This window comes from Suncus etruscus, chromosome 7 (genome assembly GCF_024139225.1).
Source record: "Suncus etruscus isolate mSunEtr1 chromosome 7, mSunEtr1.pri.cur, whole genome shotgun sequence".
NCBI classification, from domain to species: Eukaryota; Metazoa; Chordata; class Mammalia; order Eulipotyphla; family Soricidae; genus Suncus; species Suncus etruscus.
The window spans coordinates 44,895,721-44,921,469 of NC_064854.1; the positions used below are offsets into that span (position 1 = coordinate 44,895,721).

The following is a 25,749-nucleotide window of genomic DNA, read 5'->3' on the forward strand; positions in this document are numbered from 1 at the left end:
ATAACAATCACTGGCTAGAAATATTTAAAACCTATCAGGCATTAATTTATGAACTATCCTCCTTGATAGAAATACAATTTCTATTCAGTAGCTTTTAGTTTTTATGAAATGTTAGGGATAATAGTTTTGTTTTCAGTTTTATTAAAAATAAAGTCAGGTAAAGACTTACTAAGTTTGATCATTTGAATTGAGTATTAATTTCTTGTTATTGTTACAGACTTTGACTTTTTTAAAGAAATTAGGGCCATCTCTCAATGAAGTCATTCCTGATAGTTATAATCAATGTCTTGTGGCTGGCCTTCTCTCACCAAGACTTCTTGACATTCAACCTTCCAGTTTAAGTCAGGTGAGAGAGCCTAAGTGTTAGGGCTTTTTTTCTGTTCTCTCTTCCTCTCCTCTTTTTCTCTCTTCTCTTTCTCTGCTTTCCCTCCTCCTTGTCCCCTCACAAATACTAGGGCTTATTTTCTCACTCTTCACTTATACACAACACCCCACCCTACTTGACTATATTTTCTAGTTCCTTTGGGTCTGTGACTGTTCTCTGTACATTTGACAGTATTGGGGAATTAAGTTCACACCCTCACACTTCTCCTGGATACTTACTAAGCCACTGGGCTTTCTTTTTTTTTTTTTTTTTTTTTTTTTTTTGGTTTTTGGGCCACACCCGTTTGACGCTCAGGGGTTACTCCTGGCTATGTGCTCAGAAATCGCCCCTGGCTTGGGGGGACCATATGGGACGCCGGGGGATCGAACCGCGGTCCTTCCTTGGCTAGCGCTTGCAAGGCAAACACCTTACCTCCAGCGCCACCTACCCGGCCCCGCCACTGGGCTTTCTTCCAGGTGTCTTATTTCATTCTTATTTTAGATTATATATCATTCATTTTATTTTATAATTAAATTTAATCTACGTGAAAGTAGGTTAATTAGTATAATATTCATTGCATTAGCAGTAACTCTAACTTGATATTTTTTGGCTTAAAATTCATATTTCCATCACCCACTAGTTTCACTAACCAAGGAAATACAGTAGACCTACTGGCATGTCAATGATTTTTATACTATACTTTAGAATTTTGTATTCTGATGCTCAAAAGATAATGCAAGGCATAAGACCTTGCATAAAGTTGACCTTAATTTGATCATTGACTTCCTACATGATGGTTACTCCCATACTCTGCCAGGAGCACAGCGCCTGAAGTAAGCCCTAAGCACTACCAAAAGTGTGTGCATGCACGTATGTTATGATGTGGAACTTGTTTCCTGTGCGTTTGTGATCACATTTTCTGAATTCCTTTTCGTTTTTTTCTAATTTTCATTTTTAAATGGCATGGTTTAGGAAGAACAATTAGAAGCTATATTGTCTGCAGCTGTCCAAACAAGTTCCCTGGGAGTTTTGACTGGATGTATCAAAAGGTGGACATCAGAAGGTAAGATGATGGTTTATAGTCAATTAAAATTTAGTTTAATTTATAATTTTGGGTGGGGGTTTGGATCACACCCGGCAGTACTCTGGTTACTCCTGGCTCTGCGCTCAGAAATCACCCCTGGCAGGCATGGGGGACCATATGGGATGCCTGGATTAGTCAATTAAATTATATAATTATATAAATTTATATAAACTAGTCAATTAAAAATTGACTCATTTTTTAAATTATTATTTTGTGGGTTGGCCAACTTTTATTTGAAGGTAGAGTTGCATGTTAGATGCAAAGGCTGATAAAAATTCTCTGTACCTCTTATACATCCAACCACTGCTCTTTTCATCCATGTTAAGATATGAAAAACTCATGCTGCTGTTTTTTAGCCTGTACCCAACATATCCCTAATCCTTAGCAATCACTAGTCTGTTATTCATTTCTTCAAATTTGTCATTTCTTGAATAGAATCAAATAATATGTATAATCTTTTGATATTGATTCTCACCCAACCACATTTCAGGTTAATATATATCTACTTCTGTGTTTTACAAACATATACAACTTGTACATCTTAACCATTTGAGAAAGTTATGGACATGATTTTTTGGGGGGTTGGAGGAACCCACAGGTACTCAAGTGGGTCTGAGCTACTGGCTCTGCTATCAGGAATTACCGTATTTTTTTGGCATATAAGACAACTTTTGAACCCATGAAAAACTTACTTTTTTGTTTTGTTTTTTGTTTTTTGGGCCATACTCGGTGACACTTAAGGTTGTTCCTGGCTAGGCACTCAGAATTCGCTCCTAGCTTGGAGGACCATATGGGACGCCAGGGGATCGAACCAAGGTCTATCCTAGGTTAGTGCATGCAAGGCAAATGCCCTACCGCTTGCACCACCACTCCAGCCCTGCCATGAAAAACTTCTTAAAAGTCGGGGGTTGTCTTATATGCAGGTATACGGCATGCTGAAACTTAACTCCAGCTTCAGGGATGAGTGACCCACCCCCCTCTTATTGCACCCATCCAGCTGCCAGGTGTCATTACTCAATCAGATCACAATTTAAAAAAAAATGACAGTCATGGGCCAGAGAAATAACATGAAGGTAGGGCATTTGCCTTGCATGCAGAAGGACCGTGGTTCAAATCCTGGCATCCCATATAGTTCCCCATGCCTGCCAGGGATGATTTCTGAGCACAGAGCCAGGAGTAACCCCTGAGTACTGCCAGGTGTGACCCAGAAACCAAAAAAAAAAAAAAAAAATTACAGTCACTTACTACAAATGACCATTGTCATGATAATTGTCAGTATAGTTATTTCTCTAACTGAACTCACCACTCTTTGTGGTAAGCTTCATACCATGGGCCAGTCCTTTCTGCCCTCATCTCTATTGTCTCTGGGTATTGTTACAATACTGTCTTTTTTTTTTTTTGGTTTTTGAGCACACCTGGCAGTGCTCAGAAATAGCTCCTGGCAGGCACGGGGGACCATATGGGACACCGGGATTTGAACCCAACCACCTTTGGTCCTGGATCGGCTGCTTGCAAGGCAAACGCCACTATGCTATCTCTCCGGGCCCTTTTATTTTTCTTAAATCCCATAGATAAGTGAGACTATTCTGTGTCTTTCTCTCTCCCTCTGACTTATTTCACTCAGCATAATAGTTTCCATGTTCATCCATATGTAGGAAAATGTCATGACTTCATCTCTCCTGGCTGCTGCATAATATTCCATTGTGTATATGTACCACAGTTTCTTGAGCCATTCATCTGTTGAAGGGCATCTTGGTTGTTTCAAGAGTCTGTGTTAGGTGGAGGTCCAAGTTCGCTTTTTTGCATGTGGCTAGTTGTCCCAGCACCAATTGTTGAAGAGGCTTTCTTTGCTCCATTTTGTGTTACATCAAAGATCTGTGCTTATCAAAGATTAGTCTGATTGTATGTCTGGGGAACATTCTCTGAATACTCAAGTCTGATCTGAGAGTCTGTCTTTATTTCAATACCATGCTGTTTTAATGACTATTGCTTTGTAGTACAATTTAAAGTTGGAGAAAGAGATGCCTCCCAATGTTCTCTTTCCTTAGGGTTGCTTTAGCTATTCATGGGCATTTATTGTTCCAAATGAACTTCAGGAGTGTTTGATCTACTCTGAAGAATGTCATGGTTATCCTTAAGGGAATTGCTTTAAATCTGTACAAATGCTTTGTATTGAGTATTGCCATTTTAATGATGTTAATCCTCCCAATTCATTAACAGCATATGTGTCTTCATTTCTTTGTAAAGCTGTATTTAGTATTTTTCTTTGTACAGTATAGGTCTTTCATCTCTTTAGTTGACTCCAAGTTTGTGTGTCACTAATGTGAATGGGTTTTTTTTTTTGTTTAATTTATTTATTTATTTATTTATTTTAATATAATTTTTATTTTCATTATAGTGGCTTACATATTGTTGACAATAATATTTTAGGTACATATCTACATAAAATCAGGGGGGCTTCCCATCCCCAAATTGTCTTCCCTAACCCTCCGTTTTTGTCCTACCTCCCATTTCCTCTTCCCTCACCCTCAGGGCGGCTAGAATATATGGTCCCCTCTGTATCTAACCTACTACTTAGTAGTCTTGCATCAGTTTGGTCTTGCTGCCTCCCTTATTTCCCCCTGTAAGTGGGTTTTTTTTTTTTATGTCCATTTCTTCTCAATCATTTGTGTATAAGAAGGTCATTGATTTTTGCGTGTTAATTTTGTAGCCTGCCACTTTGCTATATAAATCGATTATTTCTAGAAGCTTTTTGGTAGAGTCTTTAGGATTTTCTAAATACAGTAGCATGCCATCTGCAAACAGAGCTTGACTTCTTTCTTTCCCATTTGGATGCCCTTGATGTCTTTTTCTTGTCTAATTGCTGTGGCAAGTACTTCAGTTCTATGTTGAATAGTAGTGGTGAGAGAGGGCAGCTTTGTCTTGTACCAAATTTCAGAGGAAAGGCTTTTAGTTTATCCTTATTGAGAATAATATTTGCCTTTGGCTTGTGGTAGATGGTTTTCACTATATTGAGAAAAGTTCCTTCCATTCCCGTCTTGTTGAGAGTTTTTTTGTTTTTTGTTTTTAAATCATGAATGTACCAGATTTCAGAGGAAAAGCTTTTAGTTTATCCTTATTGAGAATAATATTTGCCTTTGGCTTGTGGTAGATGGTTTTGACTATATTGAGAAAAGTTCCTTCCATTCCCATCTTGTTGAGAGTTTTTTTTTAAAAATCATGAATGGGGTTTGGACCTTATTTAATTATAAACTAGTCCTAGGGTTGGTATGGTGAGGCCTTTCTTGGCTTGGCCTGGCACCTGCAGCTCCTTGGCCTGGTGGGTCTGCAGGTGGTAGGGTGACTGGGAGAAATTCACAAAGCAGTCAGGTGAAGTTTCAGAAGAAATCCAGCTTTATTACTAGCCCTGAAGCACCATGTGCCGCATGGCTTCTAAGCTAAGCAGCCTCTTCCCTGCTGCTCTTCATATCTTAGCTGTGTCTGCTCTCCTTCTCTCAGCCTCTCTACTGTCCTCTATCCCAAACAACAGCCCCTCCCATGAGTGAGTGGAACTGACCATCCAGATAAATTTAGCATATGGCATTGGGGAAGGGGTAACATGACCTTATCTAATGCTTTTTCTGCATCTATTGATATGATCATACGGTCTGTATTTTTTCTTTTGTTGATATGGTATTATGTTGATTAATATATGTATGTTAAACCATCCTTGCTTTCCTGGAATGAAACCTACTTGGTCATGGTGTATGACCTTCTTGATGAGGTGTTAGATCCTATTTGCCAGGATTTTGTTGAGGATCTTTGTATCTATGTTCATCAGGGTCTGAAGTTTCCTAGGCTAGCGTTTGCAAGGCAGACACCTTACCTCTAGCGCCACCTTCCTGGCCCCAGTTTTCTTTTTTTTTTGCAGCATCTCTGTTTTTGTTATCAGGGTGATGTTAGCTTCGTAAAAACCATTTGGGAGGGCCCGGATAGATAGCACAGCAGCGTTTGCCTTGCAAGCAGCCGATCCAGGACCTAAGGTGGTTGGTTCAAATCCCGGTGTCCCATATGGTCCCCCGTGCCTGCCAGGAGCTATTTCTGAGCAGACAGTCAGGAGTAACCCCTGAGCACCACCGGTTGTGGCCCAAAAACCAAAAAAAAAAAAAACAAACCAAAAAACCATTTGGGAGAGTTTCTGTTTCTTCAATTTCCTGAAAGAATCTGAAAAAGATTCATAGTAGTTCTTCTTGGAAGGTTTGAAAGAATTCATTATTGAATCCTCTAGACTTGGGTTTTTGTTTTTGGGAAGACTTTTGATTACCATTTTAATTTAAATAATGATGGGTCTGTTTAGATATACAAGATCAGAGGTCCTCAAACTACAGCCTGGGGGGCCACATATTGTATTTGTTCTCATTTGCTTCTTTACTTCAAAATAAGATGTATGCAGTGTGCATAGGAATTTGTTCATAGTTTTTGTTTTTACTATAGTCCGGCCCTCCAACGTTCTGAGGGACAGTGATCTGGCCCCCTGTTTAAAAAATTTTGAGAACCATTGTGCTAGATCATCCGGGTTCAACCATGGAATATTATAAGAGAGCCAGAATTTATCCATTTCTTCCAGATTCTCATGTTTTGTGGCATAGAGTTTCTCAAAGTAGTCTCTGATTATCCTTTGAATCTCTAGTGGTCCTCCCCCCTTTCACTTCTAATATGGTTTATTGAGTTCCTCTCTCCCTTTCTTTGTGAGTTTTGCTAGTGGCTTATCATTCTTTATTATTTCAAAGAACCAACTTTGGCCTTTGTTGATCTTTCAGATCGTTTTTTGGAATCCCACTTTATTGATTTCTGCTCTAAGCTTTGTTATTTCCTTCTGCCTACCTATTTTTGGTTCATTTTGTTGATCATTTTCTAATTTTATAAGCTGTGTTACTAAGTTATTTATGTAGGCCCCTTCCTGCATGCAAAGCTAAAATTTTCTTCTAGGTACTTTTGCTGTGTCCCACAAATTCTGATAATTTTTATCTTCATTTGCATATGTTTTCACCAATCTTTGGATTTCCTCTTTGATTTCAAATAAACCAGTTATTTTAGGCCACCTTTTTTGTGTTGATATTACCATATTCATTCGAGTATAATGCGCAAAATTTTCTACCAAAGAAAGAAATCAAAGTTTGGGTGTGCGTTATAAATGAGGGGTGGGGTGGTAGTGGCGACCCGTCCAATGAGGGCCCAGGCAAATTGTGAATTTGCACTGCCCCTTTTTTCGGGCTACAGCCACGCACTGTACACGAGGGTGAAGGAAAAAAGAACCTCAAGAAACTTGGCTTATTTCTCATGACATCCTGGGTTAAAACATCATGGGAAGACATACCAAAAGAAATGGTCATCAAGAGTTTTTTGAAGACAGGCATCAGCAATAAAATGGACGGCACAGAAGATGACCTGCTGTGGAATTCAGACTTAGAAGAAAGCGAAGAAACCGGAGAAACAGAAGTTCCTGCGAACTGGGACACTGATGAAAAATTTTAACTCGAGAAGAATGGGAACAACTCTTTAGTGTATCTGATGATGAATCTGACTTGGAAGCACTTTAAATAATATTGTTTCTGGTCATTTATTTCAGTATTGTGTTTATACCAGTTTACGTTGTCAATAAATGATTTTTGATCATGGCCACACGTGTTTTTTTTTGTTTTTGTTTTTGTTTTTGTCAATTACAATGCTTGGTGTGAAACAAAATTTTATATCGATTTTTAATAGAAAATTAGGGTGTGCATTATACTCGAATAAATATGGCACCCAGACAATTAGATGTTTCATTTATTCGTATCTGGGGTTGTTTTATTGTTTTTTTTCTATTCAGAAGCACTTGGAATACTTTGCACTAACTTGCTTTTGCAGTTGATTAGGTGTTCATTGTAATTTCCTTTAAATAACCTTCACTGAAAATACTTATATATATTATTACAAATTAAATAATATTTTTCAGTTTGTAATCAATCTTTTTTTTTCTCTTACTTGGAAATAAGAACGACCAAATTCTGCAGCTAATTTGCGCTTTGTTCTTGAATGGACATGGAATAAAGTGGTTGTCACAAAAGAGGAGTTTGACAGACTGTGTAAGTACTATGTTTAATTTATAGAAAGTTGTTGCAAATAGTATTACATGCAAATATACTGTTATGCAACTATCTTAATTTTGGTTTGATTACTAACAGTAATGCTTTGAAACCCATGTGACACCAGAAGCACATTTTTTGGTTTTGGTTTTGCTTTTGCTTTTGGGCCATACTCGGCTAAGTGCAGGGTTTACTTCTGACTCTGCTTAGGAATCAGTCACTCTTGATCGTGCTTGGGGATCTATATGTGGTGTAGTGGGTCATACCTGGGCAAGTTGTGTGCAAAGCGGGCTGTACTATTTCTGTGGCCCCAGACATTGTAAGTTCTGTAAAAAATGCTAAAAGAAAAAAAATTAATGAAAAAAGAAAACTTGTTTTCGTTTTGGGTTCATAACCTCACCTCCACAGTGCACAGGACTCAATCCTGACTCTGCTCTTGATGCTTACTTGGGAGTCCATATATAGTGATTGGGGTTAGCTGTGAGCGAGGCGAGCACCTTGACTTCTGTCCTCTGATCCAAGAAAAATTTTATTTAGCACCATACAATTATTCCCTAATAAAATTAATCTCTTTTTGTCCTTGTTAGGTGTACCATTATTTGATGGATCATGCCGTTTCATTGATCCACAAACTATACAGTCTTTCCAACGGTGTCATTTGCTTCTTAGCAACCTTCATACCGTTTTAAGCTGTTTTGTAGCAGAGGCCCAAAAGGTCACTGAGACAGGTATGTTCTTTGTCCTATATAAATGAAGTTTATAGTTTGTTTCTATTTCTGGATTTTGAGAAATTAATTTTCTGTATCTTAGATTAATGTATAAGAAAGATATGCAATATTCTTTGTGTGAAATGCTACAGAATATTATAATCTGAACCATTCTTTGGTTTTAGGGACTATAATAAGCAGTGCTCAGAGTTATTACTGACTGGCTCTGTATATCGGGATCATTGTTAACAGTGTTTAGGCGACCAGTCTTATGGGATGTAGGGGACTGAACCCAGTTAGTGACAAGGCAAGCTCCCTACTAGTTATATAACTCTATAGCCCCTTTTCAGTTATTTTTTTAGTTTTTGCTTTGTTTTGTTTTAGGACCACACCCAGCTGCGCTCAGGATTACTCCCTGCTCTATACTTAGAGAAGTCACTTTTGGCAGGCTTGTGGGAGTCCATATGGTGTGCCAGAGATTGAATTAACTTTGTTTGGTTTTTCGGACCACACCCGTTTGATGCTCAGGGCTTACTCCTGGCTAAACGCTCAGAAATTGCCCCTGGCTTGGGGGATCAGAATGCGGTCCATCCTTGGCTAGCACTTGCAAGGCAGACAACTTACCTCTAGCGCCACCTTGCCGGCCCCAGACACTGATCTTCTAATAGTTAGGGTCAAGGTGTTGGCCATGCCCAGTGGTGCTCAGGGGCTATTCCTGACTCTATGCTGAGAGTTTGCTCCTACGGTGCTTGGGGTACCATATGTAGAGCTAAGGATTTAATCAAGGTTGGCATCCCTTGAGACATTCACTAACCCTTGTATCTCTCTGGGTGTGAGAATGATTGATTTAGAATGCCACGTGGTTTTTTGTTTTTGGGCCACAGCTCCTTGCTCTATGCTCAGAAATCACTACTGGCACACTCGCGGGACCATATGGGATGCCAGGAATCAAGCCTAAGGTTCACCCTGGGTCAGCCACATGCCAGGCAAACAAACTCCCTACCACTGTGCTATCTCTTTGGCCCAGAATGCCATTTTTTCTTTGGCAAATTATTTGTGAACACATTCTGTTTATAGCTATTTTGTTATAGACCCTAACTATTGCAGGACAATGACTTTCTAATGGCAGAGTACTTTGTTTTGCCATATAAAATTATTTTTACTTAATAACTCCTTTAGTCAATTTTTAAAATTTTTACCATTTGTTCAAGTTAAACTTGTTAAAGAGATATACTATTTTATAGGTCATCAAATAATTAATTGGGGTGGGCAGGAGTGGGATGCCAGCAGTGTTGGGTTTATATTCATCTCTTTGCTTAGAAGTGACCCCTGGTGGTCCTCAGGGGAACATATGGTTCCTCTTCAAACTGGGACTGATGGGAATGCAAAGCTTCATGCCTGTGTTATTTCTTTGACCACTTAGGTTTTATTTTTTAACTGGCGACCATCTGGATTTTGTTTATTAATAAATGAAAATTTCAAAACTGATACATATTCTTCTTTATAGGCCTTATGAACTTGAGAAATAAATGTATGGTTACCCAACTCATCTGTCAATATGTACAGGTGGTTCTTTGGTTCTGTCATTCTGGGCTTTTACCAGAGGGCTTGGGTAAGTGTTTACTTAATCTATAATTGATGAAGCATTTTTTAAATATATAATCTTGTTGTGTTTTAATGTTTTTTTGTTTTGTTTTGTTTTTGGACCACACCAGTGCTGCTTAGGGCTTATTCCTGGTTCTGTACTCAGGTATCACTTCTGGTGTAGGGTTCAGGGAACCATCTGGGAGATCTGGAATGGAACCCAGGTCAGATGCATGCATGCAAGCAAGTTCTTTACCCTCAGGCATCCTGTTCTAATCCTTTGAGATTCCTCTCTTCCATCAATCTCATCTTCATAAAAAAAATTATTCCTTTGTATATTGCCTTACACCAGGCCTGATACATAAGTTTCTACAATTATTTATTGAACACCATTTAGAAGGAAAGCAAATTTGAGAAAACCTGACTTCTGAAAATGGGTTATATTATATCAACAGCTAAAATTTTAGATTCATGCAACTGTGGGTCTCCTTTTTTTTTTTTTTTTTTGCTTTTTGGGCCATACCTGGTGATGCTCAGAGTTTATTCCTGGCTCTGCACTCAATCACTCCTGGCAGTCTCGAGAGCCACAAGGGACAATGGGGATGGAACTATGGTCCATTCAGGGTCAGCTGTGTGCAAGGCAAATGCTCTACCGCTGTGCTACTGTGTCTTCTAATGTTGTTTGCTGTCAAATAAATATATGACCTTTTAATTTGGGGAGGGGCTTTTGAGCCACATCTTGGCAGTGCTCAGGGGTTACTACTGGCGCTGTGCTCAGAAATTTCTCTGTTTTTTTTTTTTTTTTGGTTTTTGGGTCACACCCTGTGACGCTCAGGGGTTACTCCTGGCTATGCGCTCAGAAGTTGCTCCTGGCTTCTTGGGGGACCATATAGGACGCCGGGGGATCGAACCGCGGTCCGTCCTAGGCTAGCGCAGGCAAGGCAGGCACCTTACCTCCAGCGCCACCGCCCGACCCCTCAGAAATTTCTCTGGGCAGGCTTGGGGGACTATATGGTGTTTTTGGTTTGGTTAGGGTTTTTTTGTTTGTTTTTGGGTCACACCTGGCAGTGCTCAAGGGTTTACTCCTAGCTCTGCACTCAGAAGTCACTCCTGGCAGGCTCAGGGGACCATATGGGATGCTGGGAATCAAACCGGGATCTGTCTTTTGTTGGCCGCATGCAAGGCAAGAGCTCTACCACTCCAGCCCCAATATACCTCTTTTTAATGATTTCTCCAATTTCAAGAATTAATACTTCACTTCTGTATGGTATATAATCTGTCAACTTACTCTTTTATAATTCTTTTTTGAACAAATAGGGAACATTGTGTGGTTTGAAATAGACAGCTATGACTAAAAATTGTTTTTTAAGAATAGGTTTCCCAGGGTTTAAGTTAGCATCCATATTTTCACTAACTTTCATGAACTCAATTTTCTCATTTGTGTAATTTTTTAATAAAAGAGGATGTGATATTTTCAGATTAAATGTTGGGAACTAATATTATAAAATCAAAGTACAATACTAATGTGTATTATTTGAAATATTGTTGGTATTTTGGAAATATTAATAGTATTTTTCCCCTCTCAAATTAATCTAGATGATGCTATACAGTTATCAAGGTTATACTATAACTACCCTGTAATTCAGAACTACTACACCAGTTGTCGACAGAAGCATGAGCGTTTATCAAGGTATAGTATTATACATTCTGCTACAAATATTTTGTTTTTTTTTTTTGTTTTTGGGCCACAAACGGTAACGCTCAGGGGTTACTCCTGGCTATGCGCTCAGAAGTTGCTCCTGGCTTGGGGGACCATATGGGACACCAGGGGATCGTACTGCTGTCCGTCCAAGGCTAGCACAGGAAAGGCAGGCACCTTACCTCTAGCACCACTGCCCGGCCCCATCATTATTTTTTGTTTTTTTTTTTTTTTTTTGGTTTTGGGGCCACACCCGGTGGTGCTCAGGGGTTACTCCTGGCTGTCTGCTCAGAAATAGCTCCTGGCAGGCACGGGGGACCATATGGGACACCGGGATTCGAACCAACCACCTTTGGTCCTGGATCGGCTGCTTGCAAGGCAAACGCCGCTGTGCTATCTCTCCGGGCCCTGTTGTTTTTTTTTTTTTTTTACAAATATTTTTAGATGTCAGAAGTGATGCTTTTCGGAAACAATCCAATTTATCACAATGAAAATTCATAAAATGGGGCTTTTTTCAGTAAAGTAGAGGAATGTGCTACCAGCACTACTATTTAATGCTCAGGAAGTACTCCTGGTTCTGCACTCAGGAATTACTCCTGGCAGGCTCTGGGGACCACATGGGCTTCCCAGAATGGAACTGGGTGGACCTCATGCGAGCCAAGCACCCTACCCGCTGTGCTTTTGCTCAGCCTCAGCCTTTTCTTTTAGAACTTGAGTGTAACTACTTCTTTCCCAGATGACACTATTTACCCCATTGATATATTAGAAGAGATTCTTTGCTTTTTAATTTAAAAAAGGGGGATAAGGGGCCAGAGAGATAGCACAGCGGTGTTTGCTTTGCAAGCAGTCCCCTGTGCCTGCAAGGAGCTATTTCTGAGCAGATAGCCCTTGAGCACCACTGGGTGTGGCCCAAAAGCCAAAAAAAAAAAAAAAAGGAGGGGGGATAAATTATATCACCTAGTTTATCTTATATTCATTTTGCTAACAGTTGTATTTGAGCACCTCAGCCACTCATTAAGTGTATTTTTTAACTTTATTCTTTATCTTTCTTTCTGTCCCTCCCAATTATCACTGTTGAATTCCTTGTTAAGAAATAGAATTAATATAAGAATAAAGAGTAGTGTTATGGTCTTGTTCCTATCTTTGGAATTACAGATACTTCCTCAAATTAGAATGACAGAATTGTAGGGTAGAATATAACTGTAGGACTATGATTTTCAAACATTAATTCCAGATTTGTCACTTGGGAACCATTACTTGAAAGACTACCAGCTATAATTTTTATATATACTATCCTAGTGCTCTGAGAAAACTAATCTGAGATAGCTTGGATTGGGGGTTTATTTTGGCTTACTTCTTTATCTGTTTTCTAAGTATATGTGTTTCTCATTCTCCTTGTCAAATTTATTTTTTTTTCTTTTTAAAAAATATGGAATGCTTCACGAATTTGCGTGTCGTCCTCGCACAGTGGCCATGCTAATCTTCTCTGTATCATTCCAATTTTAGTATATGTGCTGCCGAAGTGAGCACTACTTTTGTTTTTGCTTTTGGGTCACAACTAGTGGTGCAAAGGGATCATCCACTCATGGCTGCCTCAGGAGACCATGAATGGTGCCAGGAATGAATCCAATGTCTACTAGCCATCACCTAATTTTGAAGCCTGCAAATTAGCTTAAAATTATTAATGACAGTTTCTGTTAATAATATTAAATGAAGTAACGGCCAATATCTGTTTATCATATAGGTAGTTTAGGAAATCAGTAAGACTTGTCCAAATGATAAAACTGAAATAAAAACTATTTGAATTGGTTTTATTTTAATCATAGGCTAGTTTACTCTTTGGTAATGTTCTTGCTAGTGTAAAAATTAGTAGTCTCAGACATTTGCTGGCTGGACCAAATTTTATCTTAGGATTTGAACTAGACTGTTAATGCTTGCTGATGACTAAAATTCTTCGCTTTATTAACTGCTGCCTTGTGACAAGGGATGATGACTTGTAGAGAAAACCCCACACATTGTGGCATGTCTAGATTTCTCAGTGATTCTAAACATGTCTTTTTTTCCCCCTTACCTCTACCCCTTTTAATGATTGGGATCATTACTTTAAAAAATACATATGTTTGTATATGTGTGTGTCAATTTGTGGGGGGGTGGTGGTGGAATGTGGGTGTTTGTAGTGGGCCAGAACAATAGCATAGCATGTAGGGCATTTGCTTTTGCATGCGGCCAGCCTAGCTTCGATCCTCAGTATCCCTTATGGTTCCCCCAAGCCTGCCAGGAGTGATTTCTGAGCACAGACTGCCACGGGCCGCACAGGGCTGGGGAGGAGCAGCTGGACAAAGGAAAAGCAGTGGTGGGGGGTCATCTAGGAGAGTGGGCACCAGAGTCAGTGATTTGTGACTAGACCATACACCAGGAGAAAAGTCTGGATCTAGCCCATTTATTCACTCAAAGAGCAGGGTTTTTATATTTACTTTTATTTTATATTTACTTTTTAAATATTTACTTTAGCAAGTAATTCTGAGTTAGCAAAGAAGGAAGGGGTTAATCAATGATTTACATAGCAGGAAAATATATGGCTTCTGTGAGGTATAGATAATCATCAAAACTTTTTATAAAATTCATTGGCATCTGCTTTAAAATACAATGATTACAATACTTACTGATCTTTACCTGAGACGTCACTTATTTTTCCCCTACTATTGCTCAGTCAGCTTTGTGGCTGCATGTCCTCTCCTGTTTTCCAGGGGATCTTTTGTGTGGCTGTTTACTACACGCCTAAACTGGTGGGTTACTCCTGGCTGTGTGCTCAGAAATCACTCCTGGCTTGGGGAACCATATGGTACATTAGGGGATCGAACCAGTCCTAGGTTCGCATGTGCAAAGCAGACGCCCTACTATTTGTGCCACCGCTCCGGCCCCTTGGATTTTGTTTTGATGCAAAGTTATCTTTAAAACCAAATGGCCATGGCTGAGGGCTGGATGCTCTGATTCTTCAGTAATTTTCACATTCTTACCTCCTACAGCATTCCTATTGATCAGAAAGGCCTGGAATGATCAGGCCTTAGCACATTTACTTGGTAACTAGGAAACAGTTTTGATTTACAGAAGTCTTGGTGGTTTTTAGAGGGCCTCAGAGAGATGTGCTTAGGATGCTAGTAAAACTATGTCTCAAATGAGAGGGGTGAATTTATGCTGCGACCTCTGTCTGTATACCGTTTACCCAAATTATCTCATGACAATTGTCGGTACAGGAAACCAAAGGTTTTTTTTGAGCGTAGTGCTCTCCCTTAGCCTTGGGTTCTAGACTAGGGTTCCTTGTACAGAAGTCGCAACACTGAGCCTGGAGTAACCCCTAAACACCAAAAAAAGATATACGTGTGTGTGTGTGTGTCTTTGATAAAAAATAATTCTTGATGTTGCTCTCAATTACAGAGGTAAATGGAATTCTGACTGCTTGATGATTGATGGCATGGTTTCTCAGCTAGGAGATAGAATTGAGGATTTGTGGAAACGAGATGAAGGGGGCACGGGAAAATATCCTCCTACAAGTCTACATGTGAGTTGCAATAATACATCTTAAATTTACAAAATTATGGGAGGGAGGCCTGTCAGCTTGTGTTTCATGTACCTAACATGGATTGGGACAAATAGCAGATATGAATATGTAAAATGAGCTGATGTTTTTAATCCTTTTTTTTTTTAAGGCACTGCTTGACATATACTTACTAGACAACGTTACTGAAGCAAGCAAGCATGCGGTTGTATCCTTTAATATATCAAAACCCATAAAAACCTAATGGTTACTGAGGGCAGGGTTAAAAGTTTTCGGTTGAGTTCTATGGTTGGTCTGAAACTAAATTTTTTTTATTATGTTTAATTTTGTATGGTTAGGCCTTTCATTGGATTATCAAATGCATTCAAGACACTTGAATTTTTTTTGTTGCTCTTTTTGTTTTGGGTGGCACATAGGGGTTAATCTTGGCAGCTCAGAGGAACTTATAAGATACTGGGTATCGAAACTGGGTCTGCCATATGCAAGGCAAGCATCTGTTAATACTATCTTTCCAACCTATAAATTTATCCTTGAATTTTATTACTCTTAAATTTCAATAAAGATTCATTCTTTAATTTTATTACATATCATATCTTATATAATAAAACTAGTTCTTGGGCAGGAGTGATGATAGCACAATGATATAGGCTGTTTGCCTTGCATGGGGCCGACCTAGGATGAACCGGGTTCAATCCCCAGTATCCTATATGGTCCCTCAAGCCATCCAGGATCGATATTTCTGAGCTCAGAGCTAGGAGTGACCCCTGAGCACTGCTGGGTGTGGCCCAATAATAAAAAAAAATTGTTCTATAGTTATAGTGATAATGAACACTAAAAGTCTCTCGAGCCTCTTTTTTTGCTATATTAATTTGGTCCCTATTTTACATAGATATATAGTTGTATTTTCTTTTTGCTTGTTGTCCTTAATCATATTTAAGACCATCTATTTGCTACTTGATATTATGTCTTCCATTCCAAACAAAATGGATACTGCCATTGAATCATTTCCTTCAGTCTTTGCCATTTCTTGGAGCTATGTTAAACTGATTCAAGGATTTTGGCTAATAGATCATAATAACTATGAGGTAAAGTCCATTGATTTACTTAAAATAGAAGCTTTTATAGGTAATTTACATTTTAATAAAGTATACATAATTGATTGTTACAAATATGCTTTCTAATTTGAAAGGAAGTATGGACTAAGTTTAAACAATACATATCATAAAGATCTTTGGTAGTATGACTACAAGAAATTAACAGTTTCAAACACCCAGGAAGGAAATAAACGATTTTCAAAATGCAAACATAGTGATTATTATATTAGAGAAATGTTAGTGTTATGGGGGAATTGTTGAAAACAAAACTGGATTTTTTTTTTTTTTTACTAAAGTGGTATGACAAGATTTTAGATAATACAGTACAGTGAAGTGTCAAATACAAGGGTTTTTTTTCTTCAAATACAAGGGTTTTTTTTTATCTAAAATAAAATATATCAAAATTGATCTTTTTTTTAGTTTTGATTAATTTTTCTGCCTGACATTAGTGTTGCCTTTAACATTTATTTTTAATTTAGGCACTGATTTATAATTATTGTTAATGAAATTTTAGGAATATGCGGTCTCACCACCAGTGCTATTATCTCTCCATCACTTTCCTGAGTTTTCCTACTATCTTCTCATCTGACCTCTCTTAGCAAACCCATTGTTAATTATATTTTGGATCTTGTGTTTACAGTAGTATTAACTAATTGTTTTGATTATATAGTCAGTTGACGTATATAACCATAGTATCTAAGACCCTTGGACCAATGTCCTTATGCTGCCATCAGTCCACTTTTTCCCTTTCCTTGCCATTCTCATTTCTGTAATTCATTGCCTGTCTTTAAAGCACCGGGTACTGTGTTTTATTTGTATTACATATATTTTTATTTATAAATTCTCCTGCCATCTTTGCAGACTGCTTTGGAACTTCTGTTTCATCCAGCCACTGTAAAACCTGTGCCATGGCAACATTCAATGATTATTCAAGCCTTCATGTGTCAGGGTGAGCATAGACTAGCTCTCAGGTATATTCAGACAATGAAGCCAGTATTGTATGCAGATAGTGATGTTTGCCTTCACCTCACCGTTTTGCTTTATAATAGGTAAGTACGTTTTTTAAACGTTTTCTCCAACTCTTAATCAAAATAAAATTATGAAGTCGAAAATTTCAAATATTTTACTCTGTAACAAAATTCTCATGGTCTTTGATTTATTAACACTAATAAAATTGTAAAGCACCTTTTGTCTGGGATAAGAAACAACCTTGAGAAATAACCTTGCTATTTGACTCTTTTTTTTGGCTCACACCTGGCAATGTTCAGATGTTAACTGGTTACGCCTGGGGAAGTTATATGGCATTTGGGAGGACCTGGGTTGGCTGCATGCAAGGCAAACACCCTACCTGATGAATGATCTATAACTCCGGTTTGAGCATCTTGACAGACTTAATGTGAACAGTTGAGGTTTGTTCATGTGGTTTGTACTGAAAGGAAACCAAAATATAGAGGAAGATTGAAGTTGGTAGATGTTTGTTTGTTTGTTACTCCTGGCTCTACGATCAGAAATCACTCCTGGCAGGCTCGGGGGACCATCTGGGATGCTGGGATTTGAACCACCGTCCTTCTGCGTGCAAGGCAAACGCCCCTACCTCCGTGCCATCTCGACAGCCCCGACAGAAGTTACTCTTGAAAGAGTAACTTATTTCTCAAATATTGCAAATTCTTTGTGCTAATTTTATCCTCATTGCAAAACTTGAAAATACCTTTTTATAAAAATTAAAAAATAGCATATTTCTTTCTTTTTATTTTTTTAACAAAGCACTTTGGGGGGGTTGTCTTTGGGTCATACCCAGCCAGCATCTGTGCTCAGAAGTTACTCCTGGCAGGCGTGGGTGACCATATGGAATGCTGGGAAATGAAATGGGGTCTGTCTTGTGTTGGCTGCATGCAAGGCAAACGCCCTACCACTGTGCTGTCTCTCCGGCCCCAACACATTTTTTTCTGGGAATGGGTTGGAGGGTTTTTAGGTTTTAGCTTTGCTCAGGGACTATTTCTGAACTCCTGCTCAGGAATGAATCCTTGCTTCTATTCAGAGGATACAACTCAATATGTTGTATTGGGGTTTAGATCTGGTGTTGACTGCATTCAAAGCAAGGCTCCTTCCCTCATTGGTTTCAGCACAGTATCAAGTTTCTCTAGTCATTAAACCAGGTGTTACCTTTATTTCTTTCTATTTGTATTTTTTTAATTATACTTAATCAGTATGATTTGTTTGTGATTGATATTACAATGATACATATGTTGTACTCTTTTGTTTTTGTCTTTGTATATTGTGATAAGTTAAATGGTAACTGGAAATTTTACTTGAAAATATAATTACTGGGCCAGAGAGAATAGCATGGAGGTAAGGCATTTGCCTTTCATGCAGAAGGATGGTGGTTCAAATCCCGGCATCCCATATGGTCCCCCGAGCCTGCCAGGACCGATTTCTGAGTGTAGATCTAGGCCGGGTATGACACAAAAACAAACAAACAAAAAAAAAAAACAAAAAAAAGAAAATATAATTACTGGAGATTGTTAACTAAATTAGTTGGGGAAATTGCTTAGAGCTAAAATTTCTGAATAATTTAAATATTTTTATTCCTCCTATAATTTTTGACCTATAGTCCAGTTGGGGTCAGAGAGATTGGGCCATGTCCAGGTGTGGTATCAAAGCTGTTCAGCGTTTACTTGAACTTCTATACTCAAGGATCTACTCCTGGTAGTGCTCAGGGGACTATATTCGGTGCCAGGAATCAAACTGGGATTAAGGCTAGTTCTTAAAACATGTACATCTTTCTTTACTTTTGCTCATTTTTTTTAAAACTCTTAATAAATTGGTCAAACCTTATTCACCCTAAGATGTTACTTACGAAAAAAAAAATTATTTAAAGGTTTTTTTATGGTTTCCTTGGGGTAAAACAATATAGTTATCGAGGGTGGAAAAGTTTGAGTCTCTAGATTTGAGACAGAATAAAATATTTTACTGTTTAATAATAACTTGTTATTATCAGTATGAAATTAGTATTTTTTGTTTGTTGTTTCTTGGATCTTACACCTGGCTCTGAGATCAGGAATCACTCATGGCAGGATTAAGGGAACCATATATGGTGTTAAGGATTGAACTGTGAGTGGATTCTGCATAAGGCACGCACTCTTCTGCTATACTATTTCTCCAACTCCAGAATGGAATGTTCTGATATAGAAAATACTTTACAGAAAATAATCAAAGAGGGTTCGTGTGGGATTGGCCACACACCTAGTGGTGATCATGTGTTACTCCTGGCTTTGCACTTAGGAATCCCTCCTGGGATGCGGAGAGATTGTACTGGACTGGCCACGTGAAAGGCAAGCGCCCTAATCTGCTGCACTATCTCTTCAACCCTGGAATCACAAGGTTTTTGAGATTGGTATTGTTTAGATAAACCTTACTATAGGGATGAAATAAATAAATACATTAAAGATGATAAAATACTTGAGATTAGGTTAAGCCATCTACGTTGTTGGGGCTTTTTTGTTGGTGGTGTTGGCATGTATTGCATTGAATCTATTTAGCCTCCCTAAGGATGGTGATACTTGATCCCTCAACATCAGAAGAACAGATGTTGAAACTTTGATAGGTATTGAAAATTTTATCTTTTTGATTCCATTGTCCTTGGACTCATTCATTGCTTGTTCAGTACTTATCTGCTTAGAATCAGCAACAATTAGATGGGAATTAGTATTTTTTGATCAGTTGCCTAATACTATCCAGACTCTGGCCAGGAGTAAACCCTGAGTACTACGGGATGTGGACCAAAAGCCAAATAAATTTTTTAAAAAGTAGTACACTTTCTGAAACTTGATGTCTTCACATGGTATCTGAAAGTTTAGTCATATATTTGCAGATATTTTCTGTTACTAAGTTACAGTGTGAAATATCCATTGTTGACTTTGTTCCTTTTGTTGTTCTCCTTGTGCTATATGTTATTCTTTTAAGAGACCTTTTTCTTTGTCATACCACACCAATTCTTCAGTTCTATCAGAGTATCTTAAGTATTTGCTTTCCTTTTATTTTACACTTAAATGATTGACACCTACATTTACCACTGTGTAGGGAAAAACTTAGTTTCAACTTCCTTTCTTGTTAATGCTAAGCAATTTTTATTTATGCACTGATGAATGTTCAAAAAAGTTTCCAAAGTATTTCCAATACATAAAATCTGCCTTTGATTTTCCTTAGGTCAATTACTTGTTTCAAATGACTTTTTAAAAACCTAAATTTTTAAAATACTGATTTCAGGTGCATGGTTGAGGCCTGGAGTTTATTGCGGCAACATTCTAATAGGTTAAATATAAAGGACTTATTAAAGCACACTTATGAAGTCTGTCAGGAAAAGGGCTTAATGGAGGATTTTGCTAAAGCTACCATTCACAGACACTGAACAAGGTAATGAATGACTTGTCAGTATAAACTTGTTAGAAATTTGATTGCAAGTTAGTAGCTTACACATCTATTGTTTTTCTTCCTAGGATGTGTTTTGGTGAGATTCTTGCAGTCCAGTAACAATGTTCAGAATCAGGAATTCCTTTTAGTTCCACCACTTACAGCGTGCCAAATTACATCCCTGCCTTGAAACTGAACCAAACTCTAAAGATTAATCTTACGGTATAGTTAAGCTTTTTTTTTATTAATGGGGTTATATGAAGAAAATTGTGTTTTCTTTTGTATTGGTTTTTGTAAGCTTCTATAGTTAGTAACCTTTGGGTCTTAAATAAACTTGGAGAATACTCTTATCTATAGCAGACTCTTAGAACAGAGTAATATATAAATTCTTTGAACTATCCATTTCTTTTAGATGTCTGCGCACAGTCTTGTGAATGTGACCATTTCTGTTATTTTCATTTCTTAGGAAAACAAGATAAAGTAGAGGGATAATATATAAAAATTATTTATTGCAAAGAGCATGAGGTGTCATGTGGTTTTCTGAATTTTCTGTGTTCTTGGAACATACTTTCTGGACCTTGTTTTTCTGATCCATGTACATATTTTTCATCGTAAAGATATAAAAGTTTGATATTTATTGATATTAAATAATGTTTAATAACATGTAATAATTTGATAAAAATTAGGTGTGGCATGTGTGAAGTCCCCTGATTAGAAAAATGATTACATTAGACAGGAAGAAGATAGTGTGTATTCATAATTATGTTTTGAGTAGTAGGAATATAGTACCTAACATTTTTGAAGGTTGACTTTACCAGCTATGGTTTATTTTCAATAGTATGATCGTGATCCTCGTTTGCGACAGAGATCTATAGCTCGAAATTCTATATTAGACCAATATGGAAAAATTCTTCCTAGAGTTCAGCGAAAATTAGCAGTTGAACGAGCTAAGCCTTACCATCACTCAACATCCATTCTTCGAGAAGGTAAAGATTTTACTGAAAAGTTTTTTATTATTGATTGCTTTCTATAACCATTTTCTACAATCTATATTTTTTATTTTGCAAAATTGTTTTTATTAAGAGAAAATTACTTAGAACAGAGAAAGAGAAGAATATGTGTTCAAGAGAGAACATGGGCTCCTCCAGAGTAAAAATAGTGCAGAGGAAAGAAGTACATGTTTAGAAGAGAACAGATCTATTCTCTTGTGCATCAAAGTGGTATTTTTCTTTTTCATTCTTTTCTTTATGTTAATGCCCACCCTTCCCCTGAGAAATACAAGATTTGGAGGTTGTTTTTTTTTTTTTTTAATAAATATTTAAGCACCATGATTACCATGATTGTAGTTGGGAAGTTTTTAGTTTATTTAGTAATGATAGTGTACAGGATGCAAGATGTTCTTATCTATTTTGTATAAGAAGTTGTGATTTGTTAAATTTCTGCATAGATAATAATTATACCAAACCTAAACATGACTTTAACAACTTGTTAAAATTCAACCATACTGTATAGTGATAAATCTTATATTCTTCATCTTACAGTTTCTAGACCTAAACCATTATCAGCATTTCCAAAGCCAGGTGTAAAAGGAACTGTGTTGTCAAGATCTGTTTTCATCAATAATGTGTTGTCTAAAGTTGGAGAGGTTTGGGAAAGTAATGAACCCAAAACTAGTATTACTCTTTGCAACAGGTATGTTTTTTTTCTTAAACCTTTTATAGTCAGTCATGCTACACATTACTCTTTAATTTTAGCAGCATTCATAAATGACCAACCTAAGAGATGTAAATATATATATATATATATGTTTTGGGGCCGGAGAGATAGCACAGTTGCGTTTGCCTTGCAAGCAATCCAATCCAGGACCTAAGGTGGTTGATTCGATTCCGCGGTCGTCCCATGTGCTCCCCCGTGCCTGCCAGGAGTAACCCTTGAGTACTGCTGGGTGTGGCCCAAAAACCAAAAAAAAAAAAAAAAATATAGTATATATATATATATATACATATATATATATGTTTAAATAATTTTTTTAGCTATTCACTATTTTTTGTTTGCTATGGTTGGTTTTTTTGTGGTTTGTGCATGTTCCAAACCCAGCGATGGCTCAGGGTTACTCCAACTTCTGCAGTCAGGGATCACACCTGGGTTGGCCACAAGCAAGGCAAAGCGTTTGGACCCCACTGTGTTCCTTTTGGCTCCTTACCAATATTCTTTTTTTTTTTTTTTTTTTTTTTGTTATGAATCAGTTTATTATATATATATTTTATTATTTAACCAACTTTATTACATACATGATTGTATTTGGGTTTCAGTCATGTAAAGAACACCACCCATCACCAGTGCAACATTCCCATCACCAATGTCCCAAATCTCCCTCCTCCCCACCCGACCCCTGCCTGTACTCTAGACAGGCTTTCCATTTCCCTCATACATTCTCATTATTAGGACAGTTCAAAATGTAGTTATTTATCTAACTAAACTCATCACACTTTGTGGATAGCTTCCTGAGGTGAGCTCCTTACCACTATTCTTAAGGAATATTTTTTATAAACAATAAATGATCAGAGGGAAAGTTTTTATCTAGTCACACCTTCATAGCACACTTAAAGCTAATACTTCGGTGATACTAAAGCATCATTTAAATATAATTTTTTTTTTGTAGTCCTAAAATAGAAGCATCCTCTCCTGTAGTATATTCCCTCCCAGAATCAGAGCTGTCTGAGGCCTTCTGTGGAACACCAATTTCACAAGCCTCACAAAAAATTTCTAGGTAAGAATTTAAACTATTCTTTGTTGGGGAGTAAGGGGAAGACTTTGGGGGTCATACTGGCTACACTCAGGGGCTTACTCCTGGCTCAGTGCTCAGGAGTCATACCTGATAGGACTCAGGGACCATATGTGGTACTGGATATTGAACCATGCATTCAAAATGCATGCAAGGCTCAGTGTTTTACTCACTCTACTTTCAGCCCAGGCCGTTCTGAAAGACACAGGAAATAGCAGTGTAATTTAAAATTATGTTTCATAAAAAGTTTTTTTTCTTGAATGTTTAAAATATTTTTAAAAAATATTTTGTGTAACTTCGGGAAGTTTATATTAGCTGGGAATCACAGAATTTTAATTACTGACCCTTTTATTTTCTTAGTAAACATTAAAGTAATGAACAGAATAAACTGTTCCTTTCATCTATGATTCAGAAAGTAAATTAGATTGAAATTTTGTACATCTGATACTTCCAAATGAAATTGTTATTGTGTGTACCGTATATATTTGAATATAAGCTGCCACCCCCCCCCCCCATTTTACCCTGAAAACTTACTGACTCGAGTATAAGCCGAGGTGGAAAATGCAGCATATACCCCAAACAAATACAATAATTGAAAAATCAGTAGGTTAAATGTCTTTCAATATTTTTTTTTTTTGGTTTTTGGGCCATACCCTGTGACGCTCAGGAGTTACTCCTGGCTATGCGCTCAGAAGTTGCTCCTGGCTTCTTGGGGGACCATATGGGACGCCAGGGGATCGAACCGCGGTCCGTCCTAGGCTAGCGCAGGCAAGGCAGGCACCTTACCTCCAGCGCCACCGCCCGGCCCCGTCTTTCAATATTTATTGCTAAAGAAAAACTGTAAACTAGCAACAGTAACTTTAAAACTTCAAATAAAGTGCAGAAAACCGTAGCTTAAAAGGTAATCAAGCTGAATCACAAAGGTTAAAATCCTTCAAAACTGGATTCCATCATTCTGTATGTCCAAACAAACAACTTCAGCTGTATCTGATGTGAGGGTATCAGCATAGACATTGTCATCACTCCTGTCAATCTCATACAAAGCGCAGGATATTGTGGGTTAAATAGTTCAGTGGCTTTCAGTTCAGTTCAGCTCAGCTGTGACTTGTGGACTGAGCTAAAGCACCGCCCCCTTCAGCAGATGGCAGAAGATGACTGGAGAGTGATATGGGGTTTCTGGCATTAAAACATATTTTTCAGGTCATTTTCACTGTTTGGAGGGAGTATTATTTTGTGTTAGAAATATGACCGTAGCAATAGACTATTAGGAAATTGGGGAAGATTTACTGTTTATCAAAAATTGTAACCTGAAAAATGTCACTGTTTGGAGTTGAGACGGTTTGGGCTACTCCTAAGGTCCTGCTCAGAGAACTTAATATTTTGTGCTGGGAATCAGCAACATGCAAGGCAAACACTTTACCTATTATCACTCTATGGCCCCCAAATTGGATGTTTTGTTTTTTGTTTATTTAAAAACTTATATTCTGCTTAATACAGATATTTTATGAAATCACATAATCTTAATCTTTATGGTCACAACCAAAGCTGTTCAACAGGAACTGGAGAGCTAGACTAGTGGGTCAAGTACTTGCCTTGTATGTGGCTGTCATAGGTTTGGTTCCAGGCACTCCATATGGTATCCAGTAACCACCAGGAACTGATTCTTGAGCACACAGCCAGGAGTAAATCCTGAGCATTACTGAGTTTAGGCTAAACCACCATCACCACAGAAAAATTAAAGTGAACCAGAATTCATGTAGGGGGGAAAGGAACTAACAGTGGTGTTAACATTCATATGTACAACAATTTTGATTTTCATGTGTTAATCTTGACTAGTCAAAATCTTTAGTTTGTTAGGTTTTTTTTTCTTCATAATTTTTTTTTATTTACCCTCAACTGACAGACTGCTGGATTTGGTTGTTCATCCTGTCCCTCAGCCTTCTCAGTGTATGAGGTTGATTCAGCAAAGCCCCACCAAATCATCTTTGTACGAAGCATCTCATTCATTGCCAGTAAGTTCACATGTCAAAGGATCTCTGCAAAAAAGTACCAGCACTTCAGAATTACATTTACTTGAAACTCCTCTTGTGGTTAAGGTGAGTATTGCACATCCTTATCTTCACAATAAAATAAAGTTCCTTCTTTCTGTTTGGGAGGGTTCGCTGAGTGGGGTTAGCTACAACCAGCAATAGGCAGGTTCTTGATGTTTAGGGGACTGGATGTGCAGTAAGGGATTGAACTGAATGAGGCAAGCCTCTTGCCCCTGGGAGGCCTGTTTGGATTAGCAGTGAGAAATGATTTACAACTTAGTAGTTCTTGATTTTTGGTTGCTTTAAGCATCCCCCTTTTTTCAACCCTTTTG

The 25,749-nt window shown here is 37.9% G+C and overlaps 1 protein-coding gene and 1 non-coding gene across 2 annotated transcripts in view; one reads left to right on the forward strand and one right to left on the reverse strand.

Annotated features, from left to right (window-relative positions):
• AHCTF1 (AT-hook containing transcription factor 1) overlaps positions 1-25,749 on the forward strand; it is a 73,642-nt gene that overhangs the window by 26,115 nt on the left and 21,778 nt on the right. The window contains 19 exon segments of the mRNA XM_049776646.1: positions 218-346; positions 1,337-1,427; positions 7,463-7,552; positions 8,140-8,280; positions 9,767-9,871; positions 11,440-11,533; positions 14,978-15,101; positions 15,250-15,306; positions 16,037-16,183; positions 17,054-17,241; positions 20,459-20,570; positions 20,572-20,605; positions 20,689-20,753; positions 20,755-20,772; positions 20,774-20,824; positions 21,441-21,588; positions 22,144-22,294; positions 23,265-23,372; positions 25,291-25,483. Coding sequence (XP_049632603.1) covers positions 218-346; positions 1,337-1,427; positions 7,463-7,552; positions 8,140-8,280; positions 9,767-9,871; positions 11,440-11,533; positions 14,978-15,101; positions 15,250-15,306; positions 16,037-16,183; positions 17,054-17,241; positions 20,459-20,570; positions 20,572-20,605; positions 20,689-20,753; positions 20,755-20,772; positions 20,774-20,824; positions 21,441-21,588; positions 22,144-22,294; positions 23,265-23,372; positions 25,291-25,483 — 2,046 coding nt within the window.
• On the reverse strand, positions 12,966-13,072 carry LOC126015163 (U6 spliceosomal RNA). The gene has a single exon (XR_007498055.1). It is a non-coding gene; the product is annotated as a U6 spliceosomal RNA (small nuclear RNA).